This window comes from Microcaecilia unicolor, chromosome 3 (genome assembly GCF_901765095.1).
Source record: "Microcaecilia unicolor chromosome 3, aMicUni1.1, whole genome shotgun sequence".
Classification (NCBI taxonomy): Eukaryota; Metazoa; Chordata; class Amphibia; order Gymnophiona; family Siphonopidae; genus Microcaecilia; species Microcaecilia unicolor.
Window position 1 is genome coordinate 251,976,206 of NC_044033.1, and position 21,388 is coordinate 251,997,593.

The 21,388-nt window shown below is 45.4% G+C and overlaps 2 protein-coding genes across 2 annotated transcripts in view; both read right to left on the minus strand.

Moving 5' to 3' along the window:
- LOC115466521 (sulfotransferase family cytosolic 2B member 1-like) overlaps positions 1–21,388 on the minus strand; it is a 1,032,539-nt gene that overhangs the window by 597,318 nt on the left and 413,833 nt on the right. The gene's annotated exons all lie outside the window — the stretch shown is intronic.
- Positions 427–12,976, minus strand: CACNG6 (calcium voltage-gated channel auxiliary subunit gamma 6). The gene is made up of 4 exons (XM_030197821.1): positions 12,417–12,976; positions 3,990–4,064; positions 2,385–2,522; positions 427–1,069 (listed from the first exon to the last, which is right to left on the minus strand). Exons 1-4 carry the CDS (start codon positions 12,727–12,729, stop codon positions 843–845), a joined length of 753 nt encoding a protein of 250 aa, XP_030053681.1. The 5' UTR covers positions 12,730–12,976; the 3' UTR covers positions 427–842.

Here is a 21,388-nt window from a genome sequence, read left to right on the forward strand (position 1 = left end):
GGCATACAGCTGGACTCAAATCCAGAGTAATTGGCCTTGGCAGTCATTCATGTTTGGTAAGAGAAGGGAGTCTTGGCCAGTTTTGGCATCCCCTGAGGTACAACCATAAATGAAATGTCAAGCCCTTAAGATTCTCATGGCTCTTACATTCCAACCTTTTAACTTTTCATCATTGCTTTCTAATGAAGATCTTTTCTGATTGGCTGTAGCACTGTTCATATGGTCAGCGCTGTGATCTGAGTTTCTAAACCTTCCATCAGACTCTATACTGGGGCTTTGTTGATTAAGAAAACAGAAGAGAACTACAAAATCCAGCGTGCACTGCTGCTCTATGGTAATACAAGGGACCTAAGGTGCGGGCAGTATAATGATCTGGCCAAAATCTTACACAGAGGAAGTGCAGGGTGGCTACCTGTGGTCTTGTTTCCCTCTCCTCCCCCTGTGTGAAAAAGTCAAATAATATTAAAATCAACATAACACATTTTCAGGTTGCTCCTCCCCCACCCTGTTTTCATGCCCTACACCTCAAAATCAAAAGCAAAAAACCAGGCCCAACCAAACGTATTTACAATTGAAATATTGGGTCCAACCATTTGAAGATTTATCAGTACAATTCCATCCTGTCTTGGGATGCTCATTGGTTCTATTGCTTTTTTTGATGGTTGTTCATCTCTGTCTTCTTCTAGTGTGTAAAAATATCAATCACACTTCCCTCCTCCGGCAAAAAAATGTTTCCATTGGAAGTCCACTGAGTTGAGTGTCGTGGATGCAAGAGCCCTTCTCTTTTTATTTTGAACAAGAGAACTCCTCAGCTAGAAGAAAGTTGTGTGGTCTGGTTCTTCTTAAGTACTGGTTCCTTTATTCAAGCAGTATTCCCAGGGTTTCTTGGGAGGAGCAGGAAGTGACAAGAGGATAAAACACCCTCCTCCAAAGATGAGAATAGCCCCGGCTGCAGCAGCACAGGCTACAGACCAGGAGTATTCATATTCCACTGGAACGGAGTGGTCACTGTCTATCAGCCACCTGACGGCCCATCGGAAGACCGCCATGCAGATAAGAACCGTGGTTCCTGCAAAAGGCAAGATCCGTTTGTGAGATGCAGCATTCTTCATCGACAATGACCAAGTGTCCAAATGTATTCATAGAAACAGAGAAAAATGACGGCAGACAAAGACCATATGGGTTATCACACCAACTGCTAATCTCTACGATCCCTTCCTCTCCCTTATAGATCTCACGTGCTTGTCCCATGCTTTCTTGAATTCATCTCCACCACCTCCACTGGGAGGCCATTCCTTGCATCCACCACCCTTTCAGTAAAGAAGTATATAGTAACATAGTAGATGACGGCAGAAAAAGACCTGTACAGTCCATCCAATCTGCCCAACAAGATAAACTCATATGTGCTACTTTTTGTGTATACCTTACCTTGATTTGTATCTGCCATTTTCAGGGCACAGACCGCAGAGGTCTGCCCAGCACTAGCCCCGCCTCCCAACCACTAGCTCCACCTCCCACCACCGGCTCTGCCATCCAATCTCCGCTAAGCTTCTGAGGATCCATTCCTTCTGAACAGGATTCCTTTATGTTTATCCCACGCATGTTTCCCTTAATGTCCTTTGCTACATCATCACTCATCGTTCATAATCGCTATCCCTGGGCTCATCCACATCCTAGTTATTATCTGTGCTCATAATCAATCCATCTCATTGCTATCTCTCAATATCCGTAACTATACATCATACTCATTTTCTGTTAGCATCATTCCCCATCAACCGCCATTCTCTATTATATTGTAATAATCAATAGTTATCCCTAATTGCTATCATTTGCCAATCATCATCAACCTTTATTAGTTGTCATTGCCATTCATCAAGTGTCATCACCACTTTGTGTTGTTGACTGTCATCCGCCCTCACTATTGTGATAACCACTCAGTTCTGTCACTGGCTGTCATCACCACTCATTGCTCTCATTGGCTGTCCTCCCCATTCATTGTTTTATTTATTTATTTATTGCATTTTTATCCCACATTTTCCCACCTTTTTGCAGGCTCATTGTTTGTCATCACCACTCACTTCTGTCATCGACTGTCATCACCACTCATTGCTGTCATTATCACTCGCTGCTCTCATTGGCTGTCATCACCACTTGCTTCTGTCATCGATTGTCAACCCCAGTCATTGGTTGAAATCACTGCTTATCTGTGTCATTGGTTGTCATCACAGCGTATTGCTGTCATTGGTTGTCATCCCCATTCATTGGTTGACATCACCACTTTGCCATTCATTCACCCTTATTGTTTATCATCGTCATTCATTGCTCTCATTAAATCAAAACTGCATCACTGGGAAATTCCATTTTGGAAAACTTGTTTCCCTTACCGGCAAGGATAAAAAACAGGGAGGCGGGCTTCAGGAGGAACTCCACCCCTCTGCTTAGAGCCATGGTGATACATATGGAGCCCAACACCATTAACACAAGGCTGACGAGGGAGAGAACTGCGGCTGCGATACTCAAATCTAGAGAGATGGAGAAAGAGACAAAAAGGTTTATGATCCGGGGAAAACCAGAAAACCAACTGGTCGAGAGGTACCACGTGTTATGGTGGCAGAGTATGGGGAAACGATGCCATTTTAACATGACTGACAGCAGCAACATTTCCAGTTTGATTTTATCTTGTTCCCCATCTGCAACAACACTATTTAATTTTGTGTTGTAAGGTTGTTTTTGCAGACACGAGAAAAGGAAATGATGAAAGCATCACAAATCCCAAAACGCTGTAACGACACAAAACAGAGAGTAGTAGAGTGAAATGTTAGAAGTCCCTCCATTGGAGTATGATGCTAACCGAAATTACAAGGATGTTGCAGGAATATGCCAGGGGCGGACTGGGGGTGGTCTGGCTCCCCATCCAGGCACTGCCCGACACTCCCCCCCCCCCTGCCACCCCTGCTGCCGCAGCTGACGCCCTTACTGCCCCAATCCCTACCTCAGGGGTCCTGGTGGTCTGGTGGCCTCTGCGGGGTGGGGGGCATGTTATTTCCTGCCCGCTGTGCTGCTGCTATTCCTCCACCTTCTGGCACCACTGTGTTTTCAAAATGGTGGCCAAGACTTCCCGCAGTAGTCTCGCGGGTCTTGACAGTCTCGCAATACTTTCACATGGAGTCTCCGACGCCATTTTTAAAACAGGGTGTTGTCGGGGGGGGGGGGGGGGGGGGGGAATAGCGGCAGCCCAGCAGGCTGGGCAGGAAAGGAACATGTTCCCCACCCCAGCCACTAGATCACCAGTGGTGTACCGGGCATCCGGGCAGAGCCTCTGGGCCCTCAGGCACTGCCTGGTTGCCGGAATATGCCTTCCTGGCGGCTGATTGGGTTGTACAAGTCATGGAGGATTTCTCTATCGATCTTTTTTCTAACTTCTCGCTCTCTCTCTCTCTCTCTCTCTCTTTCTAACTTCCTTCTAGCTGATGGCATAGTTCCCAGCATGGAGAGGAAGAAGTGGAATTACCAACCCTACCTATTCGAGATGGATTTAAGATTTCCATGCCCAGGACTGAAGGGTCAGCACATGAATCCTCTCTTGCAGTTCAGAAAGCTAAGAGAAGTCCCTGGAGACTGGAAAATAGCAGTGGGGATGACTCTTCGAAGCGGTACCAGTGGACATCTCTAAAGTAAGTCAGAGAAGGCTCCTTGTGGCCCTGGGAACTGGGCACTCTATTCCTAAATTGGGGCTTGCTACCTCTTCTCCTACCCAGAATGCCACAGGGCTGAGAGCCAGGAAAATGGGTGCCATCTTGTTCAGAATGCAGAGGGGAAATGACCTCTGCGTGTCTAGAGAAATAGTTACTGCAACTCACTTAGCCAGCTGTTCGCCACCCCTCTCCTTTCCTGGGCCATCGTGCCCCCTTGCATTTAGGGCTAGATGCCAGAGGGGAGGCAGTATGCCATTATTCCATAGTGTTTGGTTACTGCTTTCTGATCTCTACCTTTGTGCGTGGTGCGCTGGAAGATCTGTGCGCTTGCGCCGGTTGTGAAGAATTTAAAGTAGGAGCAGTTGGCTTCTGAAAGACAAAGATAAAAATACAAGGAATTGGTTTGGTTCCACAGAGGGTGCACACGGAAAGCAGTTTTCCTTTGGAAATGCACTTGTTCAGTTTAGTTTTTTTTTGTTTTTAATGGACATTCTTCTTTGCAACACACCCTACAGTGTGTCAAGAGGTGCTAAAACCAACATAAGTGAGAACATTGGTATCTCCTTAGGGTTTTAGTGCTGTTGTGGATGGGAAACAACTTATCTAAGATGGCTCATATTTACACATTGGTTTAGAATGATAGAACAGACTTAATCCAATGTTAGATTTAAATTAAGAAGTATGCACAGATATGACTGAGACCATTGTATCTGTGGAGTAACAGGCCAAGGAAGGGTGAGAGGTTGGGGGTTGTGTTGACATATCTGTAGGGTAAAAGGCCTAGGAAGGGTGAGAGGTTGGGAGTTGTGTTGCCATATCTATAGGGTAACAGGCCTGGGAAGGGTAAGAGGTTGGGTGTTGTGTTGCTGTATCTGTAGGGTAACAGGCCTGGGAAGGGTGAGAGGTTGGGGGTTATGTTGATGTATCTGTAGGGTAACAGGCCTGGGAAGGGTGAGGGGAGTTGTGTTGATGTATCTATAGGGTAACAGGCCTGGGAAGGGTGAGGGGGGTTCTGTTGATGTATCTATAGGGTAACAGGCCAAGGAAGGGTGAGAGGTTGGGGGTTTTGTTGACGTATCTGTAGGGTAACCGGCCTGGGAAGGGTGAGGGGGGTTGTGTTGATGTATCTATAGAGTAACAGGCCTGGGAAGGGTGAGAGGTTGGGGTTGTGTTGATGTATCTGTAGGGTAACAGGCTTGGGAAGGGTGAGAGGTTGGGGGTTGTGTTGATGTATCTTTAGGGTAACAGGCCTGGGAAGGGTGAGGGGGTTGTGTTGATGTATCTATAGGGTAACAGGCCTGGGAAGGGTGAGAGGTTGGGGGTTGTGTTGCTGCATCTATAGAGTAACAAGCCTGGTAGAGAATGGCTGGTTGAGTCTGGGTCACTGTGTCTGGCTGCCTGACTAGGAAGAGCAGACTGATATACCCGCATCTGTTAATGGAGGGTCGTGCTTGACTGCAGTCTCTTATAGCCACACACAGCCCTGCCAATCCTTCTGCTCCTTCCCTGCAACACGGCCACTCTAGCAGTACTGAGACACAGATACACACAGACCACTAGCTATCAAATTTGTGCTTTCTGCACCAACGGGTGGCAGTGGAGGACACCCCACCCCCCTTTACTTTTTATAATTCCAAAGCATATTCATGTGTTTGGTGGGAGGGGACCTCGAAAGTGGGCTGTTAGCTTAAAAAACTCCTTTTTTCCTCCATTTTTAGTGGATCATCCCTTATCAGCCACGTATATGTGTGTGTGTGTGTGTGTGTGTGTGTGTGTGTGTGTGTGTGTGTGTGTGTGTCTTGGATGGGGTAGCAGCATCTAGACTATCTGAACACTGCCACGTTGGAATCACCCCTTCGGTTTGCTTCCTACATGCCCAGGGTGATTTTTTTAAAGGACTTTTACCCCCACCCCTTTGGTATATCATAGACCCTTCGGTCATGAGCTTCAGTCTCAGTGGTGAGGGGTGAGGGGTAAAACCTGGGATGGGCACAGAGGATCCTTAGTGGGAGGAGGTAAGGGGTAAAGCCTGGGAGGGGCACAGGGGATCCTCAGTGGTGGGGGAGGGAGTAAAGCCTGGGAGGGGCACAGAGGATCGTCAGTGGTGGGGGAGTGAGGGGTAAAGCCTGGGAGGGGCACAGAGGATCCTTAGTGGGAGGGGGTGAGGGGTGAAGCCTGGGATGGGCACAGAGGGTCCTCAATGGTGGGTGAGTGAGGGGTAAAGCCTGGGATGGGCACAGAAGATCCTCAGTGGTAGGGGAGAGAGGGGTAAAGCCCAGGATCTGCATTAATTAGTAGAGAGAAGGGGGGGAGATATGATAGAACTGGAGGTCTGTATTTGTTGTCAGAGTCCCTGTTTCCTCTGTGTTTGTGCCTGGCGTGTTCCTATATAATCAAGTATAATCAGCATCACCTCAGATCCTGACAAATCTCATTTTTAAGTACGTGCTTGTCTGACATTGCTGCCTGGATGTCTCAACGCCACCTGAAATTAAATATGACCAAAACCGAGCTTCTCATTTTCCCCCCCAAACCCACCTCCCCGCTCCCCCCGTTTTCTATTTCTGTTGATGGCTCTCTCATTCTCCCTGTCTCCTCAGCTCGAAACCTTGGGGTCATCTTTGACTCTTCTCTCTCCTTCTCTGCTCATATCCAGCAGACCGCCAAGACCTGTCGTTTCTTTCTTTACAACATCCGTAAAATCCGCCCCTTTCTTTCCGAGCACTCTACCAAAACCCTCATCCACACCCTTGTCACCTCTCGTTTAGACTACTGCAATCTGCTTCTTGCTGGCCTCCCACTTAGTCACCTCTCCCCTCTCCAGTCGGTTCAAAACTCTGCTGCCCGTCTCATCTTCCGCCAGGGTCGCTTTACTCATACTACCCCTCTCCTCAAGACCCTTCACTGGCTCCCTATCCGTTTTCGCATCCTGTTCAAACTTCTTCTACTAACCTATAAATGTATTCACTATGCTGCTCCCCAGTATCTCTCCACACTCGTCCTTCCCTACACCCCTTCCCGTGCACTCCGCTCCATGGATAAATCCTTCTTATCTGTTCCCTTCTCCACTACTGCCAACTCCAGACTTCGCGCCTTCTATCTCGCTGCACCCTACGCCTGGAATAAACTTCCTGAGCCCCTACGTCTTGCCCCATCCTTGGCCACCTTTAAATCTAGACTGAAAACCCACCTCTTTAACATTGCTTTTGACTCGTAACCACTTGTAACCACTCGCCTCCACCTACCCTTCTCTCTTCCTTCCCGTTCACATTAATTGATTTGATTTGCTTACTTTATTTATTTTTTGTCTATTAGATTGTAAGCTCTTTGAGCAGGGACTGTCTTTCTTCTATGTTTGTACAGCGCTGCGTATGCCTTGTAGCGCTATAGAAATGCTAAATAGTAGTAGTAGTAGTAGTACCAGGCATTCACTTGGTCAAATCCAGGACTGAATCAGAGTCTGCCCCCCTCAGTCAGTTGACCTGGGGAAAGATAGCATTACATGCAGAAAGTGTTTTTCAAAATGACCCCTGCCCTGTAAAGTGTGAGTACAGCATGGACAGCTGAAACAGAACCTCTTCATCAAAGCTTCATGAAGATGTGACATTGATACACTTAAAGCATGAATACAGCACAGATAGCTTAAGAGCAGTTTTTCCTGAAAACTCCATGCAGGCATCACTTCTACATATAAAACAGGAATACAGCACAGACAACTGAAATGAAAGCCCCAAGCAAGCCTCACACTGATACACATAACGCGTGAATACAGCGCAGACAGCTGAAAATGCACTCAGGAGGGAATTATATTTTTTAGTGAACAGTGTAATAAAAGTTATTTCCCTCTTATTCCAAATATTTTTACCTCCTTTTTCCTCCATCAGAGGTGCCCCATACTGCTTCCTAAATAGTGAATCTGTTTAAGTAACCATACATTGAAGGCAAGTTTGTTGCCAATGGGGATTTGGGGATCAGTGAAACCCCCCTCCCTAGTCCATCTACAGGAGCACCTCAAAAGTGGCTCAGAGGCACTTGTAATCACACTTTCAGAGGAAAAAGAAATGAGTTAAAATTGTAAAAAGCTTTCCATAATGTTCAGTGCACCTGAAGGTATGAAATTTCTTGAGTTCAAACAGTTTATTGAATTTTTCTAACAGACAAAATACAACTGAGGACAAAAGTGTATAAATAACACACAATTATATCATTGTCATTGTCAGAAGGGAAGAAACACTACAATCATAATCAGTTTATAATTTGCAGAAAAACAACCATTATACTCTTCAGTGATAGAGGTCTATAAAATAATGAGTGGAGTGGAACGGGTAGACGTGAATCGTTTGTTTACTCTTTCCAAAAATACTAGGACTAGGGGGCATGCAATGAAGCTACAAAATAGTAAATTTAAAGCGAATTGGAGAAAATTTTTCTTCACTCAACGTGTAATTAAACTCTGGAATTCGTTGCCAGAGAATGTTGTAAAGGCAGTTAGCTTAGCGGGGTTTTAAAAAAAGGTTTGGATGATTTCCTAAAGGAAAAGTCCATAGTAAAATGGACTTGGGGAAAATCCACTGCTTATTTCTAGGATATACTGTCCACTAACAATAGCACTCTTCTACTGTAACTTGGTATATATACCTAACAAAACACAGTAGAATTCATATGCATATGCAGTCAGTATAGTGTGATGTTACTTTAAGTAGGGAAAGTCTCATAGGTCGCTGGGGTATAGTTGCACTTTCTCATCTATCCCTATTTTGCGACTGTTGTAATCATCGACTTACTCTACCACCCTCCTTAGTTCTTACTTTCTCTATTTTATTTTCTGTTTTTTTTGTTTTTTATTGTTATTATTATTACTTTCTTCTCCAGGAGGTGTATCTATGTCTGATCTTGCATACCTAACGGGAGCTAAATCATCAAACAGTCTGACAATGTACAAGGCTGTAATTTTACTTTAGACAGACACTCTACATAACTGAAAACAAGCTTAACTTAGCTTTGTTTTGTAGTGCGGAACTCTCCCCGACAGGTGCCTGTTTCGCACAACTCAGCTTTTCAAGAGGTTGTTGTCGCACCAATCAATGAGACAGCCTGTCGTTGCTCTAGGATAAGCAGCATAAAATGTATGTACTTTTTGGGGATTGGCCACTGTTGGAAACAGGATGCTGGGCTTGATGGACCTTTGGTCTGTCCCAGTATGGTAATAATGTACTTATATTAAATCCGTGAAAGATAAGTTTCAAGAGTAACTATTGGGTTTTTTTTCTGCAGCCTTAAGTTCTTATCTAAAGATAAGACAAATTGTATGCCACCAAAAGGTATCGTTCAGAGTTGTGACAGTCTTCCAACAACCAAGAATCATTTGGATTGCAAGTGCAACTAATATGTCAAATTAAAGATTGTTATGTATCATCTAGTTGTAAGGAAGGATGTGCTGAATGTAAGATGATGATGGATAGCGATATTGAATTGTCGATGTTTAGAATTTTTTGGACAGTTGACCGTATCTGTTGTCAGAAATTATTAATGTACGAGCAGTCGAAGATCATATGAGCTAATGTGCCATCATTCTGTACAATTTGTGGCAAGAATTAGGAGCCTGGGATGTTTGTCTCCTCAACCCTAATCCATTGTAGCCAAAATCCTAGACAGGGACCTCAGTTTCCAAGGCTCTCTGTCTCTCTCGGGGTTGTTTTTCTGAAACAAAAGTCAAGGTTGGAGATCCTGAGAGGACCAGCAGCGCATAATGAAGAAGGAAGAGGCCAGCAGCTTTTCCACTCCCCATGCTCATGATCCACACTGGAAGGAAGCCCCGGGAGGATACCCATGTTGTCATGAAACTCCATGATACTGTAAGAAGGGAGGTGCGGTGGCTTTGGCCTGCAGACATGAATGCCACCAGCCCCGATGTTTCCCCTCTGGCTAAAGTGCGCTGGATTTGGGGAACAGGCGGCTTGCAAGTAAACAAGGAAGAGCAGGGCCTCGTCAGATGGTCACTGATGGCTTGCCATGTCTCCACATACTCTTGACACAGACTTCCTGTTCTGGAGTGGATGTGCAACTTCCTCGCCATTAGCTGCTGACTTGCCTCCAGAGCTCTGGCTGTTCTGCATGGCTGCCTCAGCAAGGGGAGGGAAAAAGAGGAGATGCTGGACCACCAAGTGAAAGAGATGTGAAATGCCGGCCTGCTGCTATTTAACTCCCTACACCCCTTCTTGGGATCTCAGATCGGCCTAGTGCAACCGTCTCAACGTACTGACCTATAGAGACATTCATCATGAACACACTCGTCATGCTACATTTTCAAAACAGGAACTTCTGGAATGCTCTCCCTTTACACCTTCGCCACCTCCCGCTTTGGCTCAATTCAAAGCTGGTTTCAAAACTTTCCAGTCGTATTCTCCCAAACCTGTTGTATGTTGTCCAGTCCATCAGTTTGTCTCCTCTATTGTAGAATATATCCTGCCCAGATGGTGTCCACTACAGGGCGAGATAGCAAAATTTTAATAAATTTAGGAACTTGGAGGAGGAGATTGCTGGTCCATGGAAGGGGTGGGGTGGGGGGGAGGATATAGGGAGCAGAGATGCTAGGAGAGACAGGAGAAAAGGAATTTGGCCTAACAGCATGGCACCAGCCCTCGGTAGCCATGTCAGGCCCCTAGGTTAATCTGAATATTTTTAAAAGTGAACCAACAACCTGGGGTCAGCTTATTGTGGGGGGATAAAGTTTTCTTGAGGCCATTTTAGCTTTCCTTCTCTATCCCCCCTCCCCCCCTGCTAAAGCTTCCTGCATTTGTTGGAGGCTGGGTCAGAGGTGAAGGGAAGAGATTCCAGAGGTCTTTGTGCTCATGCAGAGGAGTGAAATCCCTTTAAAGGCCAACATGACCTTAAACTAGATAAACTCTCCTACGAGGGGCAGTGGGCACAAGCTAGGGAGACAATGCCATCTCTTCTTCAGAGAGGTACATATTGGTAAATTAGCCCTGCCGGGGGGGGGGGGGGGGGGCTTTGTGGAGATGTGTGGTGAATGTGGTCTCTCAATGATCTTGCTATGGTTCCACCATAGCAAGATTATTGAGAGAGCACAGCTTCCACTTCCTCAGCTAAGTGAGCTCTGCAGGATCTGAGCAAGGAAGGAAGCTGGCGTGGTCTGGGAATAGGAAGCAGCTTGGCAGCAGAGCCCAACTTGTTATGGGCAGGTTGCTTTTTTGTTTTGAAGTGTCAATGGGAGATGTGGAAAGGCATTTCTTAGGGTGCAGGCATTGCTTCCTTTCAAGTGTGTTGATGTACTTAATGGCTGAGCAGGCATTCGTATTTATACTGAGACCAAAGTGAGAGGATAATGACTGACTTAGGGTCTGTTTGATGCTGGTCTGAAACAGTCTTGGATTTGCAGTCTCCTGTTCTAGAGAAACTAAATCTACCCATCCCATAGATTGCAAATTTCTCAACCTGCTCCTTGGGGACCATCTGGCCTGTTGCTTTGTCAGAATACAGATAAGACAGACTTATGTATGGTGGAGACGCATATTTTCAAAGCACTTTGGGAGGCTAAGTTCCATAGGTTTCTATGGAACTTTGGGAGGCTAAGTGCTTTGAAAATGAGCCTCTCTGAGTCAGTGTACACTACCTTATCCTGAAAACCCAACTGGCAGGATGGTACCAACCTGGAGGACCAGGCTGCCCTGGGTACAGGAAACCATAGCTATCAAAGACCCATATCCCTCTCGTGGCGCGTTAGAATAATGAAAACTTAAACTGATTTAATGATTGAGGGGGAGACTGTTAGCTGTTGTATTGTTTGGATACCATCATGCTTCAAGGGTTTCTGCACCTACAACCATATCATGCATTGAAGGCTTCATACTTTGACCAGGTCTCTGTTTCCCCCTACTATCTCTGCCCAAGGTGCAGATTGTAAACCTGATATTGAAAGTTGGAGTCCCATCAGTGGAAGGCTGGGCCCATCTCACCCGCCACACACATGCCCAGGACAGGGGGATGGAGATGATAATGGGCAGCCAATCAGTAGCGTTGTCATCAGAAAATGTTAAGACAGTCACTGGTAGCGTCCCATTGCACACAGGGCATTGAACTTGTGTTGAACTGCGAGTTCCAGCATGCAATAGGGGCATAACCTAGACTGAAGTGAAGCAGCAATCCTACCGGGGGGGGGGGGGGGGGGGAGTTGGAGAAGAGGAGGGAGGTATTACCACATCAAAGAATATGGAAGGCACCCAAAGGTGGACAATTGCTGGACATTTGAGGGCCTCTGTTTCTGTTGCAATGGAAGAGGGATGGTGTGTTAGAAACACAACCTCTGATTCTGTAGGATAGAACCAGGAGGACCGCGTCACCGTGAGGATTTTATACATACACTTCCCTGCCTCACCCTTAACTTCTACCTGCTCCACTTTAGATATGAGATCCAAAGAAAGGGGACCCAATATGGTCTTAGAACATCATTGCTTACGCTGATTCTCACTGGAAAAGGGTCTAGGGACAATGGAAGTGCCGTAGTCAGAGCTACAGTTGGAACTCGGGGCCTTACGACTCAGTGCCGCTTATCCTGCATTTAGTGACGTGTGGTAGGGATGATGAAACAGACTGGAGTTGTTTTGAAGGGCACCAACAGAAAGGGAGTCTCTTCAAGGGGGTGCATGGGAGGGGGAGGGGGGCTAGAGGAGTGAGACGGGATAACATTGAGACCTTTCCTACCTCCAGGGAGTTCGGCGGGGCCACAGGTTTCCCGGTCGTCGTCCACATTCTCCGTCCACACTTTCTTGTGGCAGTATTTCCAGAGGCCGAAGTGGGCCGCTTCACAGGTCGTGCTGTGGTTGTGCTTGTAGGCGTTCAGCTCAACCCAGTACTCGGTGCCAACAGCGAGAACAGTCAGTGTCACCCCCACAATGGCCACGAAGAAGGCCAGCTTGATTTTGCCCTCCTGGGCATCGGTGAGGCCTTTGCCCCGCTGCCCTCTCCCTGCTCTGAGGCGCGCGTCCTCCTCTTGCATGAAAAAATTTGGCCACATGGTTTGTTTTGGGGGATCTGTTTGGAGTCAAGAAGCTGAAATTCTCAAGCTGGGGGATGGACTTCTTAAAGTATGTCCCCTCCCCGAAAGAACGAGACAGCAAAACCGAAAATCCCTCTGTGCCCTCCCTTGGCACCCCCTTCCCCCTCCACTGCTTCTTTTGACCTGTTTGAGGCTGCAGTATTTAGGCCCGACAGACCTCCTCGCCTGTAAGTTTTGATGAGAGAGACACTCGCTCGCTCACACACGACAGCAATATGAAGGAATGCTTTGCCATAAGTGTCCGCCTCTCATGGATGTACAAACACACACACACACACACACACACACGCACGGCCTGGAATTAAACCCGTGCACCTGTTCCCAGTCCTCACACGTCTCCATGGTGATAGGGTTATTTTAAAAGTCTGCCTTAAAGGCGCTCGACTACCCTTGCAAAGGGGGTGGTAGGAGCACTGGGAGAGAGCTGGAGGGAAATAAGGGATAGGGAAGAATGAATTTCTATCTCCCCCCCATGCTGCTTTGGTGTGGTGGCTGGGCCTGTCGCCTTGACGTTGCACCCACATTAGGGTGGCTGCCTCACCTCTGCTCAACCCCAAGAGGATTACTAGGGCTACTGTTGCCCCAGTGCATGCAGGGACCTGTAGTTCTTTGCTGTTCATAAGGGACATGGGACAACATTTTCTTTCAACAACTTCAGGCCCAGATCAACTGCTGTGAGATGACCTGGGTGAGATTGTGGCACCTATCTCTCACCTTCTTTATGTGTGATTAGCGTATGCTTATCTTGCTATTTACAGTATAAATTTTACAATCTACGAAACCCCAAAGGGGGGGGGGGGTACCCTTTCAGCCCAGGAAGAAGTACTTTTCCACATCTCCTGAACCCCTGCCAATGTCCAGTGCCACCCCTGTGTTTCAGAGTAGAAATGGATTTATTGTTTTCACTGCCCTCCCTCATCCTGTTTCCCCTGAGGGTGTTGTAGAAGTAATCGAAAGTAGGCTGGAATCAGCTAACTCCTAATTTCTATTAAGTCAACCAGGTCTGCAGTTGTTATCGTCCCCATTTTTTATTTTTATTTTATTGAAACTGAATGGATGTCAGTAACTCCTCCTCCTCCTCCCCCCCCCCCCCCCCCCCCCCCCCCCCCCCCCCAGAGCTTGTAGTGATATCATTCTGAAGTTCTGGCATCACAGATGTAGTCAATGGAGTTGAAGGGACATGGGGCCTAGCACCTAAGATCTGATCTTAGTTATCTGATGGATGCAGTGTATAGGGAAACAAATTATGTCCTAAACAAGAGGAAAGAGACCCTCATTCAGAGAGGCTCTTGACCTCCAGATATGTGGTAAAAGATGTGTACTGTGGCGATAGGGACTTTTACGTAGGCTGACCAATCCTGTAGATATATCCACGAAGAGAAACTATGTTGGAAATGAAAATAACTACAGACCTGTTCATGGAATAATATATCCGTAAAGGGGAAGGAGTTTAATGTAGCTGTGTCCATGGAGTCAGAGATATATGGGGGAAAGAAAGATGTATCTTATGGTACACCCAATTCATGGGTTATGAGCACATGGGAGGGGAGCGGGTTACCTTATTTTAGACCTAGCCATGTGCAAGGATACATGGGAGGAGGGTAAGTCTTGAAATCTATGCATGGAAAGTTAGCTAGAGTTTAGATATATATCAATATCTGGAAGGAGAAAGTGATACTGAAAGAGAAGGTGGCAAGATCCATGGATTCGATGGCTTTCTGATTGGTTTCTTGCACTGCCATAGGCCCCAATTCCTCTCCAGTCTACACAGCACTGTGTACATCTAGTAGCGCTATAGAAATGATAAATAGTAGTACTGCGGATGCAATTGACTGAGGTGTGGAGCTATGAGTGCATCTGTTGAGAAAGACGTACAGTCGGCTAATGAGAAGCGTGAGAGAGACGGTCCAACAGCTGGAGACACAGATTCCATGGACACAAAGGAAGCAGATTCTGGAAATTTGGGCTGTAGGAAATATCCTTACAAGCTATCCTCATGCTGTCGGGTAGCATCGTTGACATTCAAAACATTGTTGGCATTTCAAGGATAAGCAACCAAAGGTATGGGGATTAATGCAAGCTATGGGAATGAAAAGAGAGAGCAGTTTCTTGAGAAACAATACAGATGATTAGCTTTCCAAAAGTCAGAATGTTTTGGCATGATTCCTGGATGTTTTATAGGTTGTCTGCCAGTCACCCATCTCCCTAGACCTCTTCCCAACTCGACCACCTTCTCAAGGCACTGTAACTCTCATTAGCTGGATCTGCTGACATGCCGCTGCATAAAACAGATGAGGAACCATGTGAAAGATAAGGCAACTGATCAAAGAGAAAAAGCCTCAAGAGGTCACCTAAAATCATAGAAAGACGAGGCTGGGAGGGATCCCAGGAGATCACTTAGAATCTGTAAAAGATGAGGCTGATAAAGACCTTAGAAGGTCTAAAATCAGGTAGAGATGAGGCTGGAAAGGACCTTAGGGGATCAACTAGAATCAAAGAAAGATGGGACGGAGGGACCTCAGGAGCTCATCTAGAATCAAAGATGGGACTGAGAGGAACTCATCAAGATTCAGTGAAAGATAGGGCTGGGAGGGAGCTCAGGAAATCAGCTAGAACCAGAGAAAGATGAGTCTGGGAGGGGCCTCAGTCGATCAACTAGAATAAGAGACAGATGGGATTGGGAGGAGGGACCTCATGGGATCATCTGGAATCAAAGATGGGACTGTGAGGAAGCTCAGAAGCTCATCAAGATTCAAAGAAAGATAGGGCTGGGAGGGAGCTCAGGAAATCAGCTAGAACCAGAGAAAGATGGTCCAGAGTAGATCAGCTAGAATCAGAGAAAGATGGGGCTGGGAGGGTGAGAAACTAGAATCAGAGAAAGATGGAGCAGGAAGCAAGCTTTCTCCAAATGGGTTAGCTTTGTGGAAAAACCTTGGGTGCTCATCTAGAATTAGAGAAAGAGGGCTAAGAAGGACCTCAGGAGATCATCTAAAATCAGAGAAAGATGTGGTTGGGTGAAACTTCAGAGTATCATCTAGAATCAGAATAATTTGGAACTTGAGGGGACCACATGAAATAATCTAGAATCAGAGAAAGATAAGTCTTGGAGATACGAACAACAACAAAGACACACCAGGAGCAGACAACCTCGCGAAGTACTTCAAGGAGAAAATAGAAAAACTGTGACTTAAAATACCTGCCAGCCCCTTCGAATACGCCACACTTTTAGACTGTTTAGACCCAGACCCTGGAGCATACCCAGCAGATAGAACTTGGACTGTATTCGAGATACTATCGGAAGATCTCATCTCCCAAACACTTAAAAGATTCTCCAAAAGGCGATGGGCGTTTTATTAAAGGGATCAGTAAGTAGTTCCATGATAGAAAACGGATACAAGATCCTGTACCGATGGTATTATACCCCTCATAAAGTAGCGAAAATGTTTCCAGGCTCTTCAAATCAATGTTGGAGGGGATGTCAAATGAGGGGGGATATGAAGCATATATGGTGGTCATGTCCAAAGATACAATTGTATTGGCAGGAATGTCTTAAGCTATTGAAACAGATATTGGGTAAAGAGTATCCACAAACAATAGAGTACTGCTTGTTGCAATTTCGCCCTCCTGGACTTCTGACACCTCTCCACCGCTTGGCTTCCATGTTTCTGGGAGCGGCAAAGATTGCACTGGCGGCTGCCTGGAAGCAATCGTTGGCTCCACCAATTGTCCAAGTTTTACATAAAATGGACTACATGTATCAAATGGCAAAGCTTACAGGGATGAAAAACAATCAACTGCTCCAGTTTACCAAAATCTGGGACAAATATAAGCTTTGGAGATGCCAAGCAGGAATTGACTTAGATGCTCCGCAATTGATAATACCACGGAGGTGAAACCACTGGACAAATGAGGTCATCTTTGGGGGCCAGAAGTACTAAATATAACAGCAGAGACACCACAGAGATCCATAGAACTATGAAGAGACTGGGGGGGGGGGGGGGGGGGGAGGGGAGGAGGGAAGGGAAAGGGAATATTTCTAAGATGTATAAAATGATGTCAAAGATTGTATTCCGAAGTTGTTTATACTTTAAAATAAAAATTTGAAAAAAAAAAAAAAAAGATTCTCCAAATCTCATTGCAAACTAGATATATGCCCAAACAACCTTATGAAATCAGCCCCTCAACAATTTATAACAGACCTAACGAATCACGTGAACTTTATGCTACAAAATGGACTCTTCCCAAAGGAGAAAGGAAACATTCTACTCACCCCCATACCCAAAGATGTAAAGAAAAATGCGAGTGAATTAACCAACTATAGACCAGTAGCATCCATTCCCTTAATAACCAAAATAACAGATGGGATGGTGATCAAACAACTCACAGAATATTTAAACAAGTTCTCAATACTACATGACTCCCAGTCAGTATTTCTTTCTAATCACAGTACTGAAACAGTACTAGTTACGCTTATGACTAAATTCAAACAAACAATTGCAACCGGCAAGAACATACTACTCCTACAATTTGACATGTCAAGTGCCTTCGATATGGTTGATCATGGAATTCTACTACACATCCTCGAATACTTTGGTATCGGAGGCAATGTTCTTAATTGGTTTAAAGGATTCCTAACTACACGCTCATATCAAGTGACTTCAAACTCGATCACATCAGCCAAATGGACACCCGAATGTGGAGTTCCACAAGGAATCCCCCCTTTCACCGACCATATTCAACCTAATGATGATACCCTTGGCCACTACTATCTAACCAAAAAATTAACCCATACATATACGCTGATGATGTAACGATCTATATCCCATTCAATCAAGACCTAACAGAAATTGCCAACGACATCAACCAAAGTCTACATATTATGCATTCATGGGCAGATGCATTGCAGTTGAAACTCAACGCAGAAAAAACCCAATGCCTAATACTCACATCTCAACGCAATACGAACAAATTTACCACTATCAACACACCAAAACTAAATTTACCAATTTCAGAATCTCTAAAAATTCTTGGCGTTACCATTGATCGACACCTAACACTTGAGAACCACGTGAAAAACACAGCCAAAAAGATGTTCCACTCAATGTGGAAATTAAAAAGAGTAAGTCCATTCTTCTCAAGGAACGTCTTCCGGAATCTAGTACAATCTTTGGTTCTCAGCCATCTAGACTACTGCAACTCACTTTACGCTGGCTGCAAAGAACAAATATTCAAAAAACTCCAAACAGCCCAGAACACGGCAGCCAGACTCATATTTGGGAAATCAAAATATGAAAGTGCAAAACCCCTATGAGAGAAGCTCCACTGGCTTCCACTCAAAGAACGCATTACATTCAAAATATGTACCCCAACTCACAAAATCATCCATGGTGACGCCCCAGCCTACATGTCTGACTTGATAGACCTACCACCCAGGAATGCTAAAAAATCATCTTGCACTTTCCTTAATCTTCATTTCCCCAACTGCAAAGGTCTAAAATACAAACTAATGCATGCAACAACCTTTTCCTATATAAGCACGCAATTCTGGAACGCGTTGCCACGCAACCTAAGAGCGATCTATAAACTGACCAACTTCTGCAAACTACTGAAGACCCATCTCTTTGACAAAACATACCACAAAGATCAACACATGTGAAATACCCCACTTACATCCAGAAATGTCCAATAATGCCTTCTGCTCTATTATTATTATGTATTTCCTTACCACACATCTCAAAATCCTTCTGTAACACCAATTATATATTCTTTTCTCATTTCCATTATCCATGAAATATTGTAAGCCATTTTGAGCCTGCAAATAGGTGGGAAAATGTGGGATACAAATGCAATAAATAAAACAAATAAATAAAACAATACCTCATTGGGATAATTTAATTCATCTCCTACATCCACACAGGATAAACCCTCCCAGTCAGATAAGCATCTTACCCAAGAAGATAAGAACAGCCATACTGGTGCAGGTCAATGATCCATCTAGCCCAATATCCTGCTTCCAACAGTGACCAATCCAGGTCACAAGTACGCTCATAAAGCTCTGCCTGGGATTTCACTGCCTTGCTAAAGCAAGGGGAGATTGTACAAGAAAGACAGAGGAGAAGTTAGAAAAGCAGAAGAAAGAGAAATGGAATGAATAGGCAAGAGAAGGGTTTAAAGCTTACATGTTCTCAGTATATTTAAAACAACATGTGTTGGCGACAGTAGTTGATATATCCTGGTTTGCAGGGTGGCAAAGAAGGGTTGAGGCTGGGAGGACCAATTTGTAGGTCTTGTTTGTGATTATCCTTGGCCCCTGGGAGAGGGTGATGGAAGATGTGAGCTGGTAAGTGCCAGCGAGAAGTTGTTGAGTTAGAGAATACCAGAAAGAAGGGGGAAGAGGAGGAGGAGTGAATCAGAAGGAGCCACAATGAAGTCCCTGGGGCTGATGGAAGAAATTTAATGTAGATGCCACTAGGGGGCATGTGGTACCAACACAATATATCACACATGGCAACCGAGGCTCTGGACCTATAGGAAAGGCATGTATTCCCTAAATTTTGACTTTGCTACTGTTTAGAAAGGAGGGAGAGGGGATGTAAAAATCCACACACACAGCTTCAAAAGTCCATTTTGGATTTTATTTAAAGAAGTCCAGTAAAAATTCATGCATTATCATAGTTGGTCACTCTGACTCTAGGTTGGTGAACTTCTCCGACAATAGCACAACAGGTGTATAGAGGGTGTGTGTATGTATACAAGACACCAACCTTGCACAAAGAAACTGGGTTGGGGGTGGGAGAAAGGGCGTCACATCTCTCTTCCATTTCCTGTTCCCTTAAGAAGAAAAAACATTCACTCCCCTGAGGCGGAAAGAGAGTGGCTTACAAAAAACCCCCCAGAAACCTCAGAATAAAAACATTTGCTAAAAAAAAACTAAAGAAAACCTGTTTAACCAAAAACAAAAAGGTTCAGGGAACAAAGTGAATGGCCATCTGGAATGGCTTCCCTGTGGAGGACCCTACAGGGCTGCCCCATTTCTTCCCCATTCCTAGAGAATAACTTCCCTTTCGGAAAGCGAGAAGGAAGAGAGGGCACCGAGGAAATGCAACAGATTTGTGCTTAAAGTATGAGATTCACAACTCTTCCTCCCTCCCCGCTTTCCTATCTGTCTCCAGTCTATCATGTTAGGCTTTGGCTGTTCTGTTATGGCCTTAGCGAATTACTTATAGGAACAACCATTGGCTGTTGCCATTAGAAGCAGTCGCTGGTCTGTTGGCCACTCTATGAGAAGGATGGGGAGAGAGATGTGACACCTGGGCGGGCCCGTGGATTCCAGTGGGTGCTGTAGAAGAATCCAAGGGGCCTCCTTTGAGGTTGGCGGCCATCTTGAGATTAACCAAGGAGCCATTGCACTTGTCTGAGTACCCTAAACCCAGGGACTGGTAGATGCGAGCTGGCTTCTGTGATTTCACACCCAAGTGGTAATGCCCTGGGGTAAGATTGTGGGTGTGATACCACATGCCAGTAACAGAAAGTTACTTAACAGTACTGGGATGCCTCAGGTAATGCTCTTCCTGCACCCTGCAGCTATTCTGTCACTGACTCTCTGCGTGTGACCTGGGGTGAGTCACTTTATCTCCCTGTGTCTCTCCAGTCACCCATCCTATATCCTGAGATATCGATGCCTTTTGCCACTCCATAAGTTGTCTTGCGTGGCACACTTGAGCATGATGCACGCCATGGCTGAAACATGTCAAGGCAGGAGAAGAGGAGGTAGGACCCAAACATTTTATCACCCTGCAAAGATTCACCAGACCCTATTGACACTTTTGCTAAATTCTTTTTTTATCTCTCTGTTTCAGCCCCAGTTTGGCAGAAAGGATTGGAGTCTTCTTTCCCAGGCCCGTGCATTATCTGTGCTGTTGAATTCAGAGGCTGTCGCTCCATAACCCTTTCTTAAGCCAAACTTCTCTGACTTCCAAGACAGAGCAGAGCTTGAGCTCGTGGTGAGGTTTTCAGGTTTGCTGTGAGGTTTACAAGAGCCAGAATAGCTAAGAAAGACCTGACTGAATATATATATATATATTTTTTTTTTTTTAAACATTTTTGAAATTGGAGGTAAGCAAACCAAGAAAACTCAGGATCAATTGGGCTTAAGGTAAAACCTAGAATAGCTCAAATAGCTCTGCCATGGGGCTGTTAAAGTAACCCTTGAGCTTCACACACTGATTTTGCCCTTCAATGAGGTGGTTTCTAGCTCTCTCTGTGTGTGTGTCTCTCTCCTCCTTCCCACTCCCTCTCTTCCCATTTTTCCCTTTCCATGTCTCCTTCTACTGGTCTCTTCCATGTCCTTTGTTTAGTATTGTAAGAAAAACATTTGTCAAATTTTGAGAAACTTCTTCAGCTGTCCATACTGTATATACAATTTGGGCGTCTAGGGATGTTGTGTCCTTCTGTGCATTGTCCTTGCTGTATTCACACTTCAGCTGTCTTGGAGTTCTTCTGTCTCTTTCTCCCAAGGTTTTGCTGCAGCTGTTCTTGCAGTAGTCACATGCTGGGTGTTGGCTACCTCCTCCTTTGAGAGTTCACCATAGTTGTCCATGATATGTTAAGACTTGGG

Excerpts from the sequence above, each read along its gene's own strand:
- CACNG6 (XM_030197821.1), bottom strand. The coding sequence starts at position 12,729 with ATGTGGCCAAATTTTTTCATGCAAGAGGAGGACGCGCGCCTCAGAGCA. Across the intron at positions 4,065-12,416 it reads CCCCGCCGAACTCCCTGGAG|AAGCCAACTGCTCCTACTTT; the intron begins GTAGGAAAGGTC and ends TTTGTCTTTCAG. Across the intron at positions 2,523-3,989 it reads CCAGCGCACCACGCACAAAG|ATTTGAGTATCGCAGCCGCA; the intron begins GTAGAGATCAGA and ends CCATCTCTCTAG.